The sequence below is a fragment of the Hakea prostrata genome, unplaced genomic scaffold (genome assembly GCF_041222555.1).
Source record: "Hakea prostrata isolate BN-2017 unplaced genomic scaffold, UWA_Hpros_2 contig_32, whole genome shotgun sequence".
Taxonomy (NCBI): domain Eukaryota; kingdom Viridiplantae; phylum Streptophyta; class Magnoliopsida; order Proteales; family Proteaceae; genus Hakea; species Hakea prostrata.
In genome coordinates this window covers 268,877-292,202 of record NW_028291151.1, presented here as the reverse complement: position 1 = coordinate 292,202, position 23,326 = coordinate 268,877, and the positions used below count along the sequence as shown (strand labels likewise).

Sequence of the window (23,326 nt, the reverse complement as noted above, 5' to 3'; positions counted from 1 at the left end):
GTAAGGTGGACATGGCATATTAAAAATAACCATTAGGTTTTTCCACCTGTAAATGTGATTACTCTTTTTTGGGCTAAAGAGGGTAATAAGCTGAAAGTGGACTGTCATGCAAGCTTGAACCAATGTATAATTTTCCCAAGGGTATATTTGGCATCAAATAAATAGAGCAGTACTTGGCATAATAGTTGGTAGACCACAGTTGTTGACCAAGGTCAAGGTATCAAAAGTTCAAAACCACCTCTCAACAAAATTTGTTGGGACAAGGTTGTGTAGGAATATTGCCCCCTGGCTCTACTTGTGCAGAAGCCTTCAGCACTAGGTTTGCCTTTATATTATTCGAAGTTCACTTAAGAGAGCTCTATACACCCACTCTACACGCCTCCCAATTCACTCAATGTCTCATATTATGCTCCATCCACACAAAGTATGGAATCAAGATAAAACCCTTCATCCACAACCCCCAGAAGGTCGTCACATGAGCTTTCGACTTCCACCCCTCCCATAACTCCACTGAATTCACCCCCACTCATTTACTCTTTCCTAGGTCTCTCTTCACATCTCAAAATGTTGCATATTTACAAATTTCCTTTTATTTTCTTTACTTTTATCTCCCGTATTCTCTTTTTCCTATTTCTTTATTTTTTTTAATTTTTTCCTGACCTTCCATTCACGTTTGCTCTCTCCCCCTCTCTGATTTACTTCATCTCTCCTACCACATCGTTCTGCCTTACACTCCCCACAAGACGATAGCTTCCCATTTGAAGTTCACTTAAGGGAGCTCTATACACCCACTCCACATGCCTCCCAATTCACTCATGACGTTTCATATTACACTCCAGCCACACAAAGTATGGAATCAAGGTAAACCCATTCATCCACAACCCCCACAAGGTTGTCACATGAGCATTCAACTTCCACCACTCCCATAACTCCTCCACTGAATTCACCCCCCCCCCCCTTTTACTCTTTCCCAAGTCTCTCTTCTCTTCTCCAAATGTCTCACATTTATGTAATCTTCCATCCCACGTTTGCTTTCTCTCTCCCCTTGTCTCCTTTTTACTTCATCTCTCCTCTCACATTCTCTCTCCCCCCCCCCCGGCCCCTTTTCCTTTCTTTCTCTTTCACGTGTTCAAAACTCCTATTATTTATTTACATATTTTTCTTTTATTTTCTTTATTCATCATTCCAATATTTCACATATTCTCTTTATCAAATTTTGTACCCTAACAATACCTCTATATATATCTCTCCTCTCCTCTTGACTCCCACTTACAATTTTCTTTTCAATTAGGCTTTCCTTTTCTATAGGGCTGCTGTGGCTTTAAATTTATTTTCTTCCACAAGATGTTTTGGGTTGAATTATTTGAATGTGACTCATGCATTAGTTTTCTTTGAAGTTACAAATCTCTTCATTTAAATCAATATAAATCTTCAGCAAGTTTCACACAACTGTAGATTTCTTCCTTTACATGATTTATTTTTCTCCGGGAATGGCATATTTGGTTTTCCCCAAATTTGGCTATTAGTGTTGGTAGAATTTTAAATCAACCACAGGTTTACATTCAAAATTGAAGTTTCAAGTAAGTAGGCCCCGTTAGTAAAGTTCTCTACCCCTTGTAAATTCTTTTTTTTGACTACCCATCCTTTTGAACTTATAATTTTAATTTTCAGTTATTTTATATTATTTCCTTTCCCGTGTGGATCTTTAATTAGAGATGCCTACAGTCTATTAGGGCCTGGGAAAGGAAAGAGAGTGAGAGATGTGTGTGTGGGAGGGGGAGGGGGATTTGCCATCCCAAAGAAGGTGGGTTATAAATAGGGGGAAAGAGGAAAGGGAATCAATTATTTTGTGAATGGTTTGGCACAGCCTTTGGTTGAGGGCACCATATGGTGTAGGGGGTGACTAGCACCATCAAAACCAGGTCTATCTTTAGTTTATAGCTGTAATTCTTATTCAAAAATTCACATGTAAGTCCAGTAATTGAATCTTCTTAGTATTTATGTTGTTCAATTCGCGGGTTCCTAACAATTGGAATCATAACCATTTTGATCCGAGGGAGCCGATATGGCTACAGGATTATCAATGTTCTCCGGCAAAGGGAGTGTGCAAAGATGGCTGATGGAAGTCGTGTTCTTCTACAAGGAACATTAGGGTTGAGTAAGATTATTGATTATTGATTGGAAGTGGCTCTTCAACATTTGGAAGGGGATGCACTGGAGTGGGTTTATTGGAGAAAATGGCCAAAGTTCAATTGGAAAAGCTTTAAGGAGGCTTTGCAACACGATTTCGGTGATAGGAAAAAAACACAGGGGAATGTGGAAATGGAGTAGTGGAGTGAGCTAGTGGTCGCAAAACAAGACCTCACAAAATGAGAGGAGAAAAAAAGAACTCGAGACGAGGGAGAAACTGGGTAAAGAAACACCAGAACAAGAGGTTGGCGAAAATGGTTTTGGAAAGAGAGTAAGTGGGGAGGAGAAGGTTGAAGATGAAATGCCAGAACATAAGAGGAAGAGAAAACATGAAGAGAAGAAAGGGGTCAAAGGCAATAACCAATAATTAATGGAAGAAAAGAGATTTTCAGCACCACTGATCTTCAATGATGAGAGAGATGGAATTGACAAGCTTGGAAATCCAAACTAAGAAGGCTTCAAGGGAAGGTGCATCATCACATCATAGCGATGAAAGGCTAGATGAAGAAAGCGCCAGCAAAACCACCATCGTTGGAGGCACAAGCGGCGATGCTAGCATCTCTCGGGGTTGCAACAGCGTGAGTGGTAGAGTCGATTGGTGATATGGGGACAGTTACTGCAGGAGTTCAGCGTCCCTATGCCCATAAACGGTTGCTAAAATCCCACGAAGAGGTGGTTGCACCAAGGTCAGCAACGACAATTGGGGGAGAATTTTAGGTTCTCATTGCAAGAGAAGAGAGAGAAGATAGGGCTACATCAGGTGGCACTTAAACCCTTGAACTTGGGCTGGTGGAAATAGTCGAGTCAATTAAAGAGGTGTCTTGTCCAACAATAAAGGTTTGTAAATTCTCTAGGCCAGGCCCATCTGGTGGGCTAGGAAGCACATAGGCAATGGGTCCAACCCATTTCGTTTATCCCTGGACTAGCCTAGCGCATCACCAGCCTCAACCAGCTAACACAATTGGACCAAGAAGTGAAACCTGGTCTAGTCAAATCAATAGCGACTCCACCAAGGTTTCCTCAAGAAGCCCTCAAGATCCTTGATACCAGATTTGAGGTGGAATGTTTTTTAGTTTCCCTTGTTGTAACATCAATGACAGCAACACGTATTGATTTCTTCAAAACAACATATCCGAGAGAGATTGAAGAGCATGGTTTACTCCTTATGTCCACCTTTGTTGCATATGAAGTGAAGCCTGTTGAGCCAATTACTCTTTATAGCACCATGACTGGATATTATATTGGAGCAATTGCATGAAGACTTGGTCCAACTAATACTTTCTCCAAAATTAATCTTAAGGACCGTTGGCAAAGCACCTTCTGAATTGAGATTGCAATTTTAGCATTGGAGGCTTAGAAGTTGATTTGTTTGCATGAATTGAATCCTACACAGAGATCCCTATATGGGTCTGGGTTTAATTTGAGAAAATTGTATCTTGGGTATACAAAGAGTTGAGGGAAATCAGGATTTTAAAAACCCAAGATGGGATGGTTTTGGAGAAGAAAATGAGAGTAGGATGAATGGTAGGGAAAAGGAAGGGAAGGGGGAAGCTTGCATTAGGTAAAGAGGGGGTTGGAAAGTCTGCAGTTGGTGTTGGGAAAGAGTTTGGGCTGATTTGAGGTTCTTGATGTGTTCTATTCTTTCTTTCTTTTCTTTTCCTTTCTTCTCTTCTTCTTTCTCTTCTTTCCTTTCTTCTCTTCTTCTTTCTCTTCTTTCCTTTCTTCTCTTTTTCTTTCTCTTCTTTTCTTTCCCTTCTTTCTTTCCTTTTTCCTTTTTTCTTTCTTTGCTTCCTGAGCTGCCGCAAGATCAACAATGGCGGAAGAAGAAGTAAAGAAGGGGGAAATGGGTTGGGGAAGGCCTGTGGGAGGGAAGAAGTAGGGGGAGCAGTGGTGTGCTGCTGCAAGGGAAAGGGAGGGGTGAAGGTGGTGTTGAGCAAGGGTTAGGGGGTAGGAAATTGGGGGTAGAGAGGAGGCTGGGGTTACAGTTAATGGAATTGACTGGTTCACTCTTAGGCTGTGGTAGAAGTTGTCACAATGCTGCCACAGGAAAAAGAAGTTGAAGAAGAAAGCTGAACACACTCAGCCGTGGAGATGGAACCTACGACTCCAAAGCCTTCAATGCTCAATATCCAGTCTAATTTTTATACAAGGTCTGAGGGTCTTTATATAGCCTCTTATAATGAAGGAAAGACACTTGGACTTGAACTCTAAGTAACAAACTCGAATTCTAATCAAGGAATCCAAATTTAAATTGGGAATCCCTTGACAACTTAACTTAAAAAAGGGGTCTCTAAGGACCACAAAACTAACCAAATAAAATACCAATCATCTAGAAGGAATCTTTACTTTACAGTTTATTCCAACTGGGACTCCCACATAGAATAAAATTCTTGAATAACTTGACCATGTCATAATCAACTTAAACACTAAAATAGATCCTAACTCCTGACACAACAAGAAGACTAATTGGACGCACAGAACGCCAAAAAGAGATATGAAATTGACCAAAATATCCCTTAGGACATTTGGCCAGCCCTGGCTGCCGCATGGCCTAGAGGCTGTTTTGGGCCCAATTTTTGGGCTGTCTCCGGCCTGCTGACCCTGATTAGAACAGTTCTCCCCTTCTTGAATTCATTCATCCACAATGAATGTGTGGGATTTCCTTGTCCTGGTTCAATACTCTTGAAGCCCTTGATGGGCTCTTCCTTTATCTTTTTTGGGTGGGACTACTGAGAGTGGGTGCCCTGTTGATGTGAACAAGGAGCCACCCCCCTGGCCAAAACCCTGGTTTGGGCCCCAAAGCCCAACCAAGATGGCGCACTTAAGGCTGGCTGAACCCCTATAGGGGCAATTTGGCTCTTTTCCAACCCTAATTAGTTGCTATTTTTATTTTTAGAAGTTTTGTTTTATTTTTCTGGGTCCAATTCTGTAAGTCCTAGTTTTGAGTTAGTTGTTGAGTCCTAGTGTCATAGGGAGTCTTTCTCTTAAGTAGGACTCTTTATGGATAATTAGGTATTTTACTTCAAGTCCAGTTCTTTTACTTTATGTCTATTATTTAATTGTAAAAAATCCTGGTAAAATTAGTTTCAAATTCTAGTTTGGTCTAAGTAAATTTCCCAATTAGAGTTTGATTATTTCTTTCTTGATGTAAAGCTATAAATAAGCCATTTTCTTCATTCTAAATGAGTCTGCATTGAAAACCATGGTGGGAGATCTCGCTCTCGAGCGAGATCTTGCCACTCCAAAATAGCGAGATCTCGACCGAGATGGCAAGATCTCCATCGAGATCTACCAAAATTTTGGCGTAATCTCGGTGGCCCATCTCGGTGGGTTTTAGGGCCCCGGTTGGGCTGAAATTTGGTATTTAGCCTATTTAAGGCCTTTTGAACACATTGGTGGCCTTAGATTTGTGAGAAAATAACCCTAAATATGTCTTCCAAGTTGAAATAAGCTTGAATGATGATAATTTGATGTTGTAGATGTCTTAAAGATGTTTAGAAATTGAATCCCCAACAAATTCCGGCAAAAAATCGAGTTTCTGGCAAGCTTTTATGGTTGCAGCGAGAGAGAGGCGAGATCTCGCAGAGATATGGTGAGATCTTGGCGAAATATGGGAAGCTCTCGGCGAGATGTGGCGAGATCTCCCATCTCGCAGATCTTGCCTCTCCTCTCGTCTCCATATCTCAAAATAGCGAGATATCTCGCGAGATCTCACGAGATCTCCCACCATGTTGAAAACAGGTCGTGGCCTTCTTGGGAGGGCCACGACGAATTTCAAAGTGTCTTGCCTTCAATTGCAGCAACATCCTTCAAGAACCAGCAGCTTCTCCAAGTACACATCTCCCCAGTCCCCTTTCCTGTCACCCCACACCCATTGCAGCCCTCCCCCTCCCCTTCCCTCTCTTGTGCAGCCCAGGAAACCCCACTCCCTACTGCTTCTGCAGCCCCGTAATTCCCCTCCCCAACCCCCTGCCAGCCCCTAAGATCCCCTCCCCTACCCCCACAACACACCCAGACCCTCCCCCCACCTACCCACTACCTTGCAGCACCCTTCTTTCCCCCTCAGGTCCCTCCCTCTCTCTCTCTCTCCTCTCTCTCTCTCTCTCTCTCTCTCTCTCTCTCTCTCTCTCTCTCTCATTTCTGACTTGCAGCAGTCTGAAAACCATAAAAGAAAGAAGAAAGACACCCAAGGGGGGGAGGGGAGGAAGAAAGAAAAGACAGGAGAAAGCAAAGAAGAAGAAGAACAGAAAAATTAAAAAATATTGGCCAAGATCCAAGAACCCTCCTCCAAGATTTTCAAAACCCTACCCAAGATCCATTCCCAAAACCCTAAAATCTTCTTTAGCTTTGATCCATCCACAAATCACTCCCACCATCTTCCCTAGTCATCCCAAGCCAATTTGGATAAATCCTTTTCATCCCATATTAGTTTGAAGTAACTCTAACCCTATCATTGTGATCCAAAATCATCCCATGCGAATTTAGTAAAACCCTAACTTTTCACTAGCAACCCATTAGGATCCCAACTTTATCTCCTCATCCTCCCTACAAACCATAATGATCACATGGTAATTGTATGTGAAATAAAAGTAACCGCAAGTACACAGTATCGTGTAGCTAACGGGTCGATCTCAGGGAGATACACTACTTTAGAATTTAACCTCTTAATGGTAATATGAGAGTGCAAGGAATCAAAATTTTTAACTAATTAATTATACTAAATGAGCGGTCCTAACACATACATCTAATGCGATCGAATTGAGACTAAAAATAAAACGGACATAACCTAACCATTCATCATCTAATAAATAAATAAATAAAATGCATAAATAGAAGGCAGGATTAAAAAAAGTGCGGACAATAAATAAATAACAAATTAAAGGGAAGTGATCCGAATGTCAGCTCTGGATCGAGGGAAGGGGAATATAACTAGGATGACTTTGACCATGGACCCTTTGCCGTAGCTTACAGTCCACCGATCGGGGGAACGGATATTAAAGAAAAAAATGCATAAAGTAAATAATATAACAAGTAACAAAGCAATATGTGAAAAAGGGAAACCTTAACCAAAGAGAGGCACAACTATAGACATTTTGATCAATGACCCAAGGGGAAAGGAAAACAATAAATAAATATTAAAAAGTAAATCCTATGTTAAGAATATGGAGGGTAGACAGAAGTGGGAATGGAGGGGGGAGAGAAGATTACTAACGAAGGCTACTTACTTGCATCCTTGAATCTCGAATGACAAAAAAAAAATATTGAACAATTTGAATTTCAATCAACCCTAACAACCAAATCTGGAATGATCCAAATCTGCAATTGCTAGACCCAAAGCAAAACGAATCCTCTTCGAAATTGAAACTTGAAGCTTGAACTTGAAATTGAAATTGATCAAATCTTGCATAAAATAAATTAAATAACTTGAAAATTCATTGCATTACATAGAAAAATTGAACCTAAACATTCAATCTAGAAACTAAAACCTCACAAAGCAATCAAAGAACTATAGAAAACCTAACAAGCTAAAGAGTATAGAAGGTGTCAACCTAGGTCTAAGAGGGGAGGGTATATTTATAGGAGATGGTGAATGATTTACAAATAAGGAAATAAATAAAAAATAAATAATAATAATAATAATAATAATAATAATAATAAAGAATAAAGAAGAGTGAAATAAAATATAAAAAATAAATAGAGAAGAATCTAATTTCGTTGGAAAATCTAAGGAATAAAGAGAGAGAGAGAGAGAGAGAGAGAGAGAGAGAGAGAGAGAGAGAGAGAGAATGAGTGGAGAAAAAAATAAAAAATAAATAAATATAGTAGTGTACAAACATGGAGAATAAAGTGGAGAAGAAAGAGAAAAAATATATCTTTTATGAAAAGCAATGTGACTTAATTAAAGAAATAAATAAAATAGTAAAGTAAAAGAAATAGAAAGTGGGGAGAGAGAAAATAATTAAGGAAAAGAAATAAAATCTAATAAAACAAAATCTTCTAGAAAATCTATAGAAAAAATCGAAAATCCTAATCTTTGACTACTTGTGGGCCCCATACATTTTTCAATTACAATAAAGTAAAGTAAAATAAAAATTCTAGCTAATCTCAGCTGTAGATTAAAATTAGCTTCTTTATTTTTAGTAAATTGCACTAGCACCCAAAAAAAGAGGCCTTAAAGCAACGACACCCCACTTTATATTTAAAAAGCATAGAGACCCCAAAATTGGATTTTCATTAGATATATTTGTCTAATTTTTCACTGAAAACAGTTAAATCACTGTTTATTTTTAAAATATCCTTATAATAAACAGTGTCTAAAAGGTTTTCAGTGAAAATTTGGACAAATATATCCAATAAAAATCCAATTTTGGGGTCTTTGTGCTTTTTAAACATAAAGTGGGGTGTCAGTGCTTTAAGGTCTCCATTTTGGGGTGCCTGTGCAATTTGCTCTAATTTTTAAGATATTCTAGATTTGGCCCATAAGCGCATCTCTAGCCAATCAGGCCCATTTTCTCACTTAAGAATTTGAATGGACCTCTTGACGTGTAAAATTGCATGTTTCATACCCAAAACTCCAAATATTTGCTCAAATCCTAAAAAATCCTAAAATCCACAAAAACAACATAAAACCCAAGGTAGCTCCTTCTAAATGTGTAAAATGCATGCTTTATGCCCTAAGATTTCACACGTAAATGTGTCATCAGTAATTGTTGGAAGATTCTGGGCTAACCCCTAGACTTTAGGGAACTATATTAAAGAATCCTAACCCTATAGTTGGGTACATCATCTGCACTAGCATTCTTTTAGTGGTTCTGAGAGCTTGCTTCTTGGCTTCTTCAATAAGGTTGAGAAGTAGGAAAACAAATTTATGACCGTAGTGTTCAAACATGCACTTGTTCTCTCTGTTGGTGATGGTGGCATTATTATCAGAGAGCCAAGGTCTACCTAGAATGATGTCAAAGAGCTTCATGGGAACCACCTAGCACCATATTTCTTCAGAGTAAAAGTGTAGACTTACCAGTACTAAGCACCTGGTGTTTACCTCAAATCTGGAACTGTTGAGGGAAAACTTGTACAGCTGAAGGTGCCTTTTAGTCTTAAGCCCCATTCTTCTGACATAATTCTCTGATACAATTTGGCATTGCTGCTAGTTTCTACAATTGTTTGGGCCAGGAACCTACCTACTTTGACTCTAGTGTAGAAGATTTTGCTTCTCCTCCAGTCTTCACTTTCAGTCTCTGACACCAAGATCTTTGCCATTGGCAGTATTTCCAGTGGAGGACAAACTTCCTCCTCTTCAAGAACTTACTAGTTAAGATCAAACACAACAACTCCCCTTCTTTGGGGACAATTAGCATAGTGACCTTTCTCATAATAATAAAAACATTCCTCAGGATTGTTGGTGTTGGGAAGCCTATTCTAAAATCAAATCTGGGTGGTGGAGAACTAATAGCAATGGTGGCAGTAGGAGGTGGTTTGATGTATCCAGGATCTTTCCCAACATCTTCATTAGGCTATTGCTTTTAGGCCAACGAGGTTTCAGCCCTTAGAGCTTTATCAAACAAAACCATTAAATCAGTTTTATTAGTAACCCCCCTATTTCGAACATTGAGAGCTTAGTGAGCTCTATCTTTGACATAGAGTTGGGACTATTGGCAGGAATTCATCTCGGAGGGGCCCAAACTAGAGTGGGCCATAATTTAACCTATACATTCAAATGGTTAGGATGGTGATGCATGCTCATGCTATTCTAGTGTTGACTATTTCTCCCAAGCACAGTCTAAGTCAAAGTATGGTGGCACAGGATCTTCCTTCATTGATGAGATGTTTTCCTAGCATGTCCCTTTAGCCAACAATCCGTACCTATACATGACGTCAATGCCACTATATGATCCTTATTATAGGAATGGTGGTGGATCTGTCAATAGTACATCACAGCCTTCATAATGTGGTGACCATATCCTAGATTGGTTACCTTCAGGATGCTGATGACGCCATATACATGGAGGTGGTGCCAGATTACGTTTGATACTTCTCATCTCTTATGTCATAGGATGTATATATGGCATAGAGTGAGCATCTAGTCCAACAGACATACAGTGGCATTGAGCCAAGCCAACCTAGTAGCTTTTATTGGCCAAGGTCTTACAAATTCATGTAATTTATGTTATGATTCATGAACTATGATTGATGGTGTCTTGTAAAGTTCTAGCTTGTTCATTGTAACTAAGTCGTAGGTTAGGAGAGACTCTATTATGCTAGAATTTGCATGGATAATTGATTCGATTGGAGAGACATCAAAGGAGGATGACCTCTAGAAACCCCTCCCCTGCTAACCCCCCTCTTCGATGACCCCTTCCAATCATCTCATCCTTCTAACCCCTGCTTCTCCTTCTCATCTTGCCTCTCTGCACTCAATAGATGGACCTCCCTCTTCACTTCGACTCCATCTTCCCTACATAGTCCTCTTGATCTTAGCCTCCCCTCATTCCCCCTCCTTGAACCCAATTTCAGACTCTGGGAACATGCCTTTATTAGTCAATTCCTGGGTAGTAGACCCCCCTTCTTGGTGGTAAAGACCCCCTCTTGAGGCAATGGAAGACCCAAGATCAAAAAGTATACCTCCTCCATAATGGTCTAGTTTTGTTCAAGTTTTCTACCATGCCTACCAAAGATGTTACACTTGACGGTGCCTCATGGCTTGTACCAACAAGACGATCTTCGTCCGCTAATGGGAACCATCTCTAAGCTCCATCAAATCAATTTCAGCTCTCTTCTTGTGTGGATCATCCTCCCAGACCTCCTCCTAGAGTTTTGGAACAAAGAGTGCCTCTATAGGATTAGCTTGGCCCTTAATAACGTTATACGCTCCAATGCATGCACCCTACAAATAGAGAGACTCTTTTATGCTAGAAGTTGCATAGAGTTGTTAGCTTCTTCTCCATCACCATCCTCTATAAGCATTGAAGATCAGAGTGGCTACTCGTTAATTCAGCTTGTGAAGTATGAATGGCCCCCGCCACATTGCACCCATTGTCATTTGTTCGAGCACCGTTTGCCATCTTGCTCAGTGAACAACGACTACTATTGGCCCTAATCTCATCAAATGTTGGTACAAGTCACCTTGTTCCTCTTGATCCCTCTCAATCTAAGATTCTCTTTTACCAACTCCATAACAAAAGAAAGCGACACCTGGCTACTCCTTCTAGTCCCCATTGAGTAAGGACTACAAAAGTGAGAAAAGGGTTTGCTCTGACATGAAGTCTCCTGGCACGATCGTTGCTTGCTCGAACCAATTGCAAGCTGTGGTCAATGACCGTGACTGTGAGTCCCCGATCGTCTCCACTTCTCCAACTCCTTACAGGCGAAGCAGCCGGTCTTTTAGAAGTAGTCACAAATTAGGCTGAGACTTTGTTGTGGACCTTTGCCCTTCTAAGAAAAAGAAGAAAATAGGAAACACTAGTCTGTTCTCCGTTTTGCCTCGGGCTTACGCCTTGGGTGTTGCTTTGTCCTTGGCATATTTCAAGGTTTTATTTCCTATTTGGGACTAGATTAAAAAAGGAAGAGGGAAAAATCTTGCTTTTGGGTGTCTGTATCCAGTTTTGATCAGGTGCTTCATCGGACGGTCATCCGATGTCTAATCAAGCCGATTTTTGGACAGGAGCTTATAACTTCTTACTCTTCAAATTTAAAAGTGGGATTGTGCATTTGAGCTCTTGAAGTCAATACGATTTGTACGCCAAATCCTTGCTTGGTTGAGTCAAATTAGGAAATCAGAATTTTACCAAATGGAATCAAGGAAACAAAAAAGAACAACACTTGCTTGAGGACGTTTGGAGAAATGTAGAGGACGGATTTTTAAGACGTTGGTTGGCTTTGGAGACTTCGAGAAGAAGACTTGGAGCTTGGGAATATGTTTTTTTTCATCTTCTTTCAATGTTCTCAAACTCTTCTATGATGTTTTTTATTTCTAGAATGAACTAATTTAATTTTTCTAGGGATCAGATGTAGCCTAACTTTGAATTTCTACTCTCGAATTCATTAATATAATTCTGAATATTGTTTTCATTGATTGAGTTTTTACTTCTATTCTTAATGCTTTTGATTAATTGGCCACTAATCAACTGATTCATTAATCATAATGAACTGATATGGAATTTATGTGTTTAGTTTGTTGGAGTAAATGCCATGAATTACATGTAGGATAGAAATATATATTTACATGGTTTGTGTAGTTGTTACATGGGAATCCATAGAATTTAATGATCTCTTAATTGTTTTAATCACATAGAAATATAGTAGGTTAGCAATTGAGCGAATTTTCTATTAGTACTCAAGAGAGATTTAGTAGATAGGGAAGGGAATCTTAACTATCAATCAGAAAAAAATATTTCAGATTATAAAGATGGATCAAAGGGTGGGAAGGATTAATTATGGTGAAATCTGACCCCTAGGATTTTAGCTATTAACAGATCTCAATTTAAATTTCAATTTGCAATATGGTCTAGAATAATTATGTTCCTCATTATTTGTTCGAATAGAATTGGTATAATTAGCTCGGTAATTACTCTATAACCCTCGACGGGACGATTCTTTTATCATTATATTACTTGTTACGACAGCGTACACTTACGTTGTTATTTTTCACAACATTCGTCCATTAAAAAAAAGTATTGGGCTATGACTTCTTGAATTTTAGTTGTTATTGTATTTGTTATTGCATTACAATGAAAGTTTCAATGTTCTCTTGTACATCCATGTTTACACTTGTGAAAATACATGATCCACTTTTGTTTGCACACAGCCAGACATGTGCAGATTAAGAATACCACTGTGTACTAAGATGTAGTAAAAATAACACTATCATTGTGATTATTGGCATCATATTAGGCTGCACACAAAAATTAGACCCAACAACCACCTAAAACCCACCAAAGAGTCAACCAAAAAATGGTACACTGCTGTAGCATGTCTCGCGGAAATTTCAGCAGAATCTCAATGTGCAGGCTGTCATGACCTTGTGGAGACACTGAGACGAGACAAGATTTTAAACATTGATCAGAAGTAGGAACACCAAGGCAGCAATGAAAATAAGGACTAACAGAGACCCATCAGCGGCAGATGTACTGATTTTCTAGAGCTCAGACACAGCACGTTGTGGAAGTCTATTACTAAGAGTCAAAGTTACTACTTGGAGGGGGAAACAATGACCCAAAATTCCAGGCTTTTTAGGGAAGAGGTAAAGAAACTGGCGAACTAGTGTTGAGAAACAGAGCATCCGAAGGCAGCAACAGCATAGGCCAGAAGCAGAAGACAGACCATTCAAGAACCACACCATGTTCTGATTGAGTCTGCCACCATGCAGATATAGCGTCCCTCATAAAAACAGCAACATCAGTTGGTGAAGTGGCAGATACTAAGTCTTCAATAAGAGGATAACTGTCCAAATAACAACAATAGACTTGATCTTCACAGAATAGGGTGGAGAACTTCAATCCATCAGAACCTCTCTTTGTTCAATAAGAGGAAGGTTTAGTTCATGGCATGAACAGCTAGTACCTTAGTAGAATAGCAACACGCAGCGGCACAAGGGTTGTTGCAGGTTTTCTCAATTTTCTCTGAGGGAATTCCCAAAACAGCATCAAACGATTGGATCTATATCTCTAGTTTTCAATGTTCTGATACCACATAACAGGTAGCAACTAAATTAACTAGAGGTTATATGCAAACAAGAGAGAGAGACTGTTTAGCAACACAGTCTCTAGACACTAAAACCCCTCACAGTTCCAATAAATAATAAGTGAGTACAATATACTGAAATTGAAGTATCCTAATCTAGTTAAATATGAAAAAGGAAACTAAATAGTTGGAATATTATAAACCCCAAAAAATAGAAGTATAACTGTTGGATTCTATTAGGAGTCTAATAAGAGTTTGTATAGGAGTTAAATTAGAGTTTGCATTCATGTAAACTTCTATTCCTTGTAATAGTCTACTTTCCACTTAATTATAAATAGAGGGCTTGAGATCATGGATCAATAAGCCATTCTACCAATTTCATATTTCTCAACATGGCATCAGAGCCTCAATTCGATTAGGATTTTTTTCTTTTTCTCTTCTTTCTTTTTTCTCTCTTTCAAACCCATCGCAGGTTTTTTTTTCTGCAACTATCGCAGAAACTCAAATTCAGAAATTTGCTGCAATTATCGATCTCCAAAACCAGAAGGAGGGAAAGGAAAGAAGAAGAGAAGAGGAACCCTGCTGATACCACCGCTGCTACAGCCGCTGCTATCGTCAAGAACCCTGCTGCTACCACCGCTGCTACTGGTACTGCTATCGTTGCTGCTACTGGTGCTGCTCTCATCGCTGCTTCCGCCATCGACCAAAGAAACAAAAAAAGAAAAAGTAAGGAAGAGAAAGAATCGATCTGCTTCTAGCTTCCAGGGACTTACCGTCTCGAGGGAAGATCAGTAACAGAAAACAGAGGAAACCAGAAGAGAAAAAGCTGCTCCTGCTGCTGCTTCCTGCTGCTGCTTCCTGCGTCAAGAACAGATTCACAGCTGTTGGTTGCTGCTTCTTGCTTCTGCAACTGCTGCTTCCAGTTCCAAGAATATACTCGCAGCCAACACAGTTTTCCTCTGAATCGCAGAATACAAACAGTTCTGGCCCATCACTTGTCTAAATCGCAGCATATCGTTCGTCTAATCACACCCAATTCGCAGAATATCGATCGTAATCACAGTGAGTTTTTTTCTGGTTTTTTTTCTCTTCTGAAACTCTTCGTCTCCATCAAATTTTTTCATCTGATTCTTTCTTTCGAACCTTGAATCAAGTCCTACCTTGAACCGAATCGAGCCCTACCTTGAATCGAATCAAGCCCCAACTTGTATCGAATCATACCTAGTTTCTTTTCTCCCTTAGCTACCGTTCTATTTGCCCCAAAAAAAAAGGAAGAAACAGAATACGATAGTTGAGGGACTTCTTTGGTAAATTTACTTTTTCCCAGGGACCTACATGCAAATTACCATAATTTTAGGGGTTTGGTTGTAAATTCAGATAATTACAGGGGCTTATTTGGGATTTCAAATAGTTATAGGGACCTATTTGTAATTTCAACTTTTCTAGGGACTTGTTTGTAATTAACAAAAAAAATGGGGGGGTTATTTATAACCTTTTTTTTTAGGTGGTTTGGCTGTTGCATTCTGCGACATTTCAGTTACTTTGAAGGGGTGAAGACTAAAAAACTGCAGACAATTCTTTCAACATGGCAGCCACAAATGATACTACTGCTCCCAATGGATCCGAATATTTTCCTACTCTTCATACTCTTTCGGTAAGATTTGACGGCACAAATTACCTGATCTGGTCTCGATCTGCTTACCTGACTATTGCTGGAAGAGGACTAGTTGGATACATTACGGGCACCACTATCAAACCCATTACCGCAGGTGTTTTACAAGATAAATGGATATCAAATGACTCTCTTATTATGTCATTCCTTTTGAATTCCATGCATCCAAATATTGCCCGGGGTTACCTATTACTTGATACTGCAGCCCAAATCTGGAAGGCTACTACTGAAACATATGGACAGTTGGGGAATGATGCACAGGTTTATGAGCTACGAAAGAAGCTTCATGAGACTACCCAAAAGGAACTAACTGTGGCCCACTATTATGCTGAGTTGCGATCTCTTTGGCAAGAGTTGGATCATTATGGGGATTATCACCCCACTAATCCAGATGATGTGGCGACATATAAGAAGTACATTGATAAGATTCGAGTATATGACTTCTTGGCAGGTTTGAACGTGGAGTACGATTAGATCAGAGTACAAGTCTTAAGTCGTTCTCCCTTTCCTACACTAGAACAGTCTTATGCTCTTGTTCAGTGTGAGGAAAGTCGTCGATTAGTCATGCTTTATACTCCTATTATGGAGAAATCAGCTTTACAGTCTATTCACACTAAATCTGATCCGGCTAAGGAGATTGTCAAGTGTGAGCACTGTCACAAACCATATCATACCAAGGAAAATTGTTGGAAACTGCATGGGAAGCCTGCTGATTTTGAGCAAAAACGAGCACAAAGAAAGGGAACACCAAAGGCTAATCTTTCTGAGACAGTTTCCACCACACCCTCTGCAGACGTTAGTTTTTCACAGGAGTTTGCTACTCTGCGACATATTCTGCAGTCTTCTACTGCCAAGACAGCCTCGACCATTGCTTCCTCTACTACCCCTACCAACTCCTACCTTGCTACTTCCGGATCTGGTCACGGGGAAGGAGATTGGTCGTGGTAAATGGACTTTATTTGCTCGAGCCAATTGGAGGATCTACTTCTGCTTTGACTACATCTTCTAATCCGGTCCATTCGGTAATATTAAACCTTCATCAGTGGCACCGTAGGCTCGATCATCCACCTTTCAAATTTTGTCATTTTCTCTAGATTTGTTTTCCTGATACTTTTATCTTACCATTACAATTTCTTCATTTCCTTTGTTATTGTTTTCCCACGTGTAAAGCTACACATGAGGGGGAGATTGAAGATGTCTACAATTCAATGCCTTTCATGTAGACTTCCTTATGTAGAATTTGATCTTTGTTACCTTTGAAAGTTTGTCCCTTACCTTCGCAATCTTCTACTCCTTTGAAAGTTTGTCCCTTACCTTCGCAATCTTCTACTTTGGAGATCTAACATTGCTATAGAGCTATCTTTTTGACTATGCAGAACTTAATCTCTGTTAACCCTGGAGATTTGCCCCTTAACTTGACATCTTCCCTTCGGAGATCTAACCTTGCAAAAGATTTGTCGTTTGACCTTTGCAGAACTTGATCTCTATTACCTTTGGAGATTATCACTTATCTTGACAAATTTTCCCCTACTTTTGGAGATTGTCCCTTGGCAAACTTTCCCTTTAAAGATATAACATTGCTACAAATCAAAAGTTTCACTTTGGCTATTTTACCCTAGCAATTGTTACCCCAAAAATATATTTTACCTCAGATTTGCGCAGAAATTTAGTCTTCTCAACATTTAAAGATTTTACCTTTTTTCTTGGGCGTTCTTCCTTGGAGACATAAAGTTGAGTAAAGATGAGGACAAAGCAAATGGAAGTCTATAAGGCAGACGTAATCTATAAGTTTGAAGATCAAATTGCAGATGTTTACCTGGATAGATGTTTTATACTCTTTTGGTCAAGTTGGGCATGTGTGATATCCATGCCTCAACTTGAGGGGGAGTGTTGGATTCTATTAGGAGTCTAATAAGAGTTTGTATAGGAGTTAAATTAGAGTTTGCATTCATGTAAACTTCTATTCCTTGTAATAGTCTACTTTCCACTTAATTATAAATAGAGGGCTTGAGATCATGGATCAATAAGCCATTCTACCAATTTCATATTTCTCAACAATAACATAAATAAATTAACTAGGGTTACAGGAGTTACTGTTCATGTGAACAGTACCAGTGAATATCGTTGACGACATTGTTCAAGATAACAGTAATTTGAACCATTACTCAATAAATTCTAACAATCGTAATAACAAGTCTGTAAAAAAAGGGGAGAGCGTTTTTCTTCTCCCCAGCACACCCCTCCCTGCCAACAATGCCCCCCCCCCCCAACACACACACACAAAAAAAAAAAAAAAAACGTCGCCACCACCACCACCACCACCAAAAAAAAAAAGTTTTCACTGATGTGCTCTGGGTGAGAGATCACTAGCTGAAGATAGCAGCCTCAGAATGGAAAAGTAGTGGCTGGGTAAAGGTAGGGATCTCAAATTAAAGAAAAGAACAATCACCACAAGCTTGAGAAAAGTTCTACCTGCTTTCGCTCCTCTGAACTAAACTTCTGCAGCAGATATGCTCTTGTATCCATTTTCCCAGGGGGATTGCCAATGCCTGCCAAGTACCACAGGAAATGCATGTAGTAAACTGACAACAGCTACAGAAGAAGGGTAAAAGAATGACAACTTATAAAGAAGAATCGGTAAATATGCTTAGAACCAACCTATGCACAACCGAGGAAATTCACGAGAACCATCCAAATGGTCCATCACACTCTTTAACCTGTGAAAAGAGAAAGCAGGTGAAAGCAAGGCCAGGCAATTATTTGATGTTACCTAGTGATGAGGTTAGCTAGGTGAAATAGCAAACACTAGCAAACCCATCAAAAACAAAATCACTGTTAAACCAAACCTTAGAGAGTAATCGGCAGCAAAGAAACGTATTCTACATCTACCCAACAGATGGACCTGAGTTCTAGCAGAATGGAGGCCTTAACAAAGAGATAGTGTGGCCAAAATATTCTTACAATTGGATGGTTCAATTGTTGACAGAAAATGAAAACGTATAGTGAGGAAAAATTGAATCAATCGACCTCCAATGGATCTCAAATTTGAGTCAAAAGGAGGGGAAGGGAATAACATGTTCCAATCTCAGTGTAATCCGATTGATAAATAGTCTGACAACATGGAGTGAACTTCAGAAGTACATTGGCTAGCTGCCCCTCCTCAATATTTTAATAACCAATAGCCAGAATACAGAATTGCAAACCCTTCTACCATGGGAGTTACTTGGCTGCAAGATATTAGGAACTCATACAAAGAAGATCAGTTGCCATTACAAAAATTATTAACTCAGTAAAATAAAAGGACACTGACCTCCTATGTATTAGCACCTAAGAACCTATTACAAGAATTGACACAAAAAAAAAATAATTAGACAAGATTGCAGTAACTCCACATTGTGCAACATGTTTGGAGTCAAGAAACTGTATATATTCTCAAACCCAATGATGGAGCATTTTTTAAAGTTAATGGCCGACACCTTAGGCCTAATTTATTCAAAGAAGCCATGGATCTGATGTTGCCTCAAGAGGTGGAGGGCTAATATCCAAGATCAAATAGATGAACAGCAGTCAAAATTAGGTTTTGTATACCCTGCGGTTAAGGGATTCTTGGTTTTTTTAGGAGTTCTAGGATTTCTAGGGTGGGTATACAAAAGTTCAGCTAGAGGTTTTAGGCTTAGCGTTCTTGAAACTTAAATCTGAGCCTCGTTATTCTCAATTTCAGATTCAAGTTCCTAGGGTTTTAGGGTTTTGGGAATTTAGGGTTTCAAACTTGAGTGCTAGAGGGAGTGGGGGTGTTGTGATTCTAGCAGGGGAGAATTTTGGGGTGGAGTTGGGAGATAAGAAAATTTAGGCCTTAGAGAAGAAAGGGAAGGGAAATACCAAAGTGCAATGGAGGGAAAGTCTAAGGATGACTGCTCACCACTTTACGAGGCAGTGGAATGAAGATTAGTTGATGGAAATCAGACCAATAGAGCTGCCGTAGGAAGTTTCCTGTACTTGAAACTCAAGAAACCCTACTCGTTCCTTGATCTCTGCAGTAACTCTCTTTTCAATAATTTTAATCATCAAAAACTCTCTCCTTACAAGCATAGGCTTCCCATTTTATAGCCTTTATTAGACTCCTAAGAGTACTTAAAACTTTTAAAACAGAATTTAGAAAGTCTATTTTGATTTTTAAATAGGACTTCTACTTATCTCATCCTAGACTGATTCAAATAACCAATCAAAAACAGAACTAAACTCCTAACAAACTAAGGGATAAACCAGACCTAGCTGGGCTCAAATAGAACTGCCGAAATTAACAAAATGCCCCGGCCATTGAGTCATGCTTCAGTGCTGTTGGGCAGTAATCTTAGGCCTTCTTCTTGGGACCTGCATCAGGATCATGAGCCGTTTTACCCTGCGCAACCATAACATGTCATGTGTGTGATCCCCAACTCTATTAATTGCCTTCTACTTTCTGCTGTGTTGAGGGTGGGAATTTTCAGCTTCTTAGTAGATTCCTATTTTGTCCTTTGGTTGGTGTCTATATACTTCCTATTGGTTTGATGTGTAAAACAAAAAATTGAGAGTTAGGTAACCATCAAGAAGACAAAAAAACCTTGTTGAGAGGAAGGTAACCAGTATGAATCATGAGATAGGACTTCCGTTAGACAAATAAGAGGTTGTTATGTTAAGTTGGATGACAATCTATGGATCCTGGGGATCCTTGTTCTCTTGGTTAGGAGTTGAGACCATTGTTGGAATGACATGGAAAAAAAACAACAATAATAATAAGGGATAACTATTGTTGTCCCCCTGAACCGTAGCTTAATTACTACCTTTATCGGCTTATCCCCTATAGTTTTTTGAAATCCAACCTTAACTATGCCTAAAATTACTGACACCCCCCCCCCCCGGGCTATTAAGCTCCGTCAATTAGATGATGATAATACAACTCTGCGATTTTATATTGCATATTTAAACTTTATATTAAATTACATCACTACCCTTAGTAATTAGGGAAAAAATTAAACCTAAAACCAAGTGCTTAACCGTCTTCTTCTCTTAGCGTACCAGGGGAGGGGGGGAAAACATCTTTCTTCCTCTTTCTCTCAATGACCTTGAACCCAACTCCTTCCTCTCCTTAGACAAACTCAAAACCGAAATTCAAAACATAAGGTAATAGAATTTCACTATGCACGGTTTCTATTGTACGTTCATAAAGAAAAAAATAAACTAAAAGAAATGAGAGAAGTGCTTGCAGTCAACCAGAGCAGAAGTAGAGGATGGGTGGTTTGTCGTCCTCAAAGTAGGAGATATCAAATCCAGGGTAACTGCAGAGACAGAGGAATTGATCTTGTTGATTTGCTATAATGGTACCTGAGTACCTGACATAATGCTCAATCAAAAGCAGAATTGAATGCACCGAAGGATGAGTCCAGGGAAACTCTATCGGCTTTCTTCATGATCAACAGTAGGAAAAAGAGGAGAGATAGCAGACTGAGACGGAGGAGTTGTTGAGACATTATGGGAAGGCTGAGAGATATCTGTGAGAGAAGAGAAAAGCAGTGGGAATGAAGAACAAAGAAATTAAGAGGATCAATCGAGGGAATGAAGAAGAGGGATCAAGGAAGGCTTTGTTCATGATCAAATGTAAGAAAAGGAGAGGAGAGAGAGCAGACACGTTTCAGGTTCTGCTTCTTAATGAGAACCAGTTCTCTGTAGTGGGTTCCAAGCTTAATTTAGTAGCATCAAATTGTAAGGTGTCAAATTATGAAGCTGGGTTGCAGAATGATAATGAATCCTTTTCTTGGAACGTGTGGGGTGAGGTGGGTACCAGGTACAGTTTTCTTCATACCATCTTCTCTAGTTATTTTGAACAAAGTACTCTCTTGATGGTGTAGGTGGTCCACTTAATATTGAGTTATGAGGATAAATTACAGGGAACATGATATTACCCTCCCCTGCTACTCACCTAGTCCAACGGTGTTGACATCAAGTCATCCAAAAGGCAATCCTTTAACCCCGAAATACTCTCTCATGTTATTGTCTTCCTCATTTGGCTGAGAATGCTGTGTCTTCATTTTTCCATCCCTAGAAGAAAATTTAGGGCTCGAAAATCTGCAATCTGTATAAGGGCGGTTAGAGTTAGATTCACAGTTTTTGTTGGAATCTGGCATCTGGGTTTTGCTGTCCTCTCTTTCACAAGCAAGGGTAGAAGAGAAGAATTCCATCATGCGACCTGCAGCAGGACTAGTTCAGGGTATCTTTATCAGTTATTCCAACAAGTCTTGGTCTAGGTTTGCGATGTTTTGAACCCTTAGAAATCCGAATTGAAGGACTAGTTCAGGGTATCTTTATCAGTTATTCCAACAAGTCTTGGTCTAGGTTTGCGATGTTTTGAACCCTTAGAAATCCAAAATCAATTCCCCAAAAAAAAAAATCAAATGACAAGAATATAAGGGTAAAACTGGTATTCATTAAGGTTTTTTATAAATGAGATGACTTACCAATTCTAACAAAAGATAAAAATAGACACTACGTATCCAACCTCAACAGCCATTTAACACCGTTAAAAGTGAGGGAGGCAACAGTAAATTCATAAAGCATGGTTCAATTAGTAATTAAGCTATAATACAGGGGGCAATAGTAATTATCCCTATTAACAATAAGTTGGAAGGATTGAAATAAAAAGGGTATATATTAAGAGTTGAATTCCATAGAGCTAGATGGGGCACTCAACTCAGGAAGTGAGGTTTCTTGATCAAAACTCCGACAGAGAAAACTTTTGACTCAAGCAATGTTGTCCATGTGGATATATCTAACAAGCAAAGCTACATAGCGACTTGGTTGTGTCAGCTATTCAAGCTTGTATTGGAGAAAGAGATCATAAATATAATTAGTGCATATGCACCTCAAGTAGGACTAGATAAAAGTGGCAACTTACAATTTTGGGAATAAATGGATAGATTAGTGCAAGGAATTCGTCAAGGAGAAAAGATTATCATAGAGGATGATCTAAAAATGGACATATAGGAAAAGAAGTGAACATGAACGGGTACGATACCACTAGTAGTCACCATCATCAGCCTTGGCAGTCGTTTTGATACTCCTATCCATATAGCGATCACATAAAGGGTTCTGATCATAGTACCTACCCTCAGTATGGAGGACATCATGATCCTTTTGTAGCTAAACCTGGCCGGTGTCAGTATGAGAGTGAAGGTGGTTTAATGAGTGACTACTTCACAAACTCATACCTCCTATTCAGGTTTCAGTATTGGAGTTTGGCTTTCAGATGCCCACCATTGAAGGTAACCCTAGGTTGTTCCAATCTGCAGACTATACAATATATATGTGCAATATAGACACCACAGTTAGGTAACTCTTGACTCTTGAGATCTCACAATAGATCTCTCTTTTTCCATTTGCCAAAATGAGATGATGTGCAAAACGAGAAATCTTGATTCTTTAAGTTCTAACTTGGATGATTGGAGTCATTTGAACTTGGTAATTTGAAGTTTTGAACTATATACATGTACAATGTGTTAAACTCATCTGAATTTTGAACACTAAACGTTTATGCATGAGTATATGATGCGTACGATACGCCACTTTAAGGTTTCACTTCAGCATGGTGGTTTCCCACTTGGGGTCCATCATGAAATTCACATCTACACTATTTTTTCATAAAATTGAGGCCATCAATATGGTCAGAATGGGAAATTGGCTGGACAATAAGTTTCAGCCCCAAATAAACCCAAATACTCCTTCAGTTAAGAGTCTCAAGTTGGTATGAAAAAA

At 39.3% G+C, this 23,326-nt stretch overlaps 1 protein-coding gene across 3 annotated transcripts in view; it reads right to left on the bottom strand.

Moving 5' to 3' along the window:
- The window catches only part of LOC148999158 (chloroplastic group IIB intron splicing facilitator CRS2, chloroplastic-like), a 37,755-nt gene that overhangs the window by 1,363 nt on the left and 13,066 nt on the right, over positions 1-23,326 (bottom strand). For all 3 annotated transcript variants that reach the window (XM_089141419.1, XM_089141417.1, XM_089141418.1), the window contains 2 exons: positions 18,200-18,258; positions 18,014-18,090 (listed from right to left, as the gene is read on the bottom strand). In XM_089141419.1, the coding sequence (XP_088997545.1) occupies positions 18,014-18,090; positions 18,200-18,258 (136 nt within the window). The remainder of the gene's footprint in view (positions 1-18,013; positions 18,091-18,199; positions 18,259-23,326) is intronic.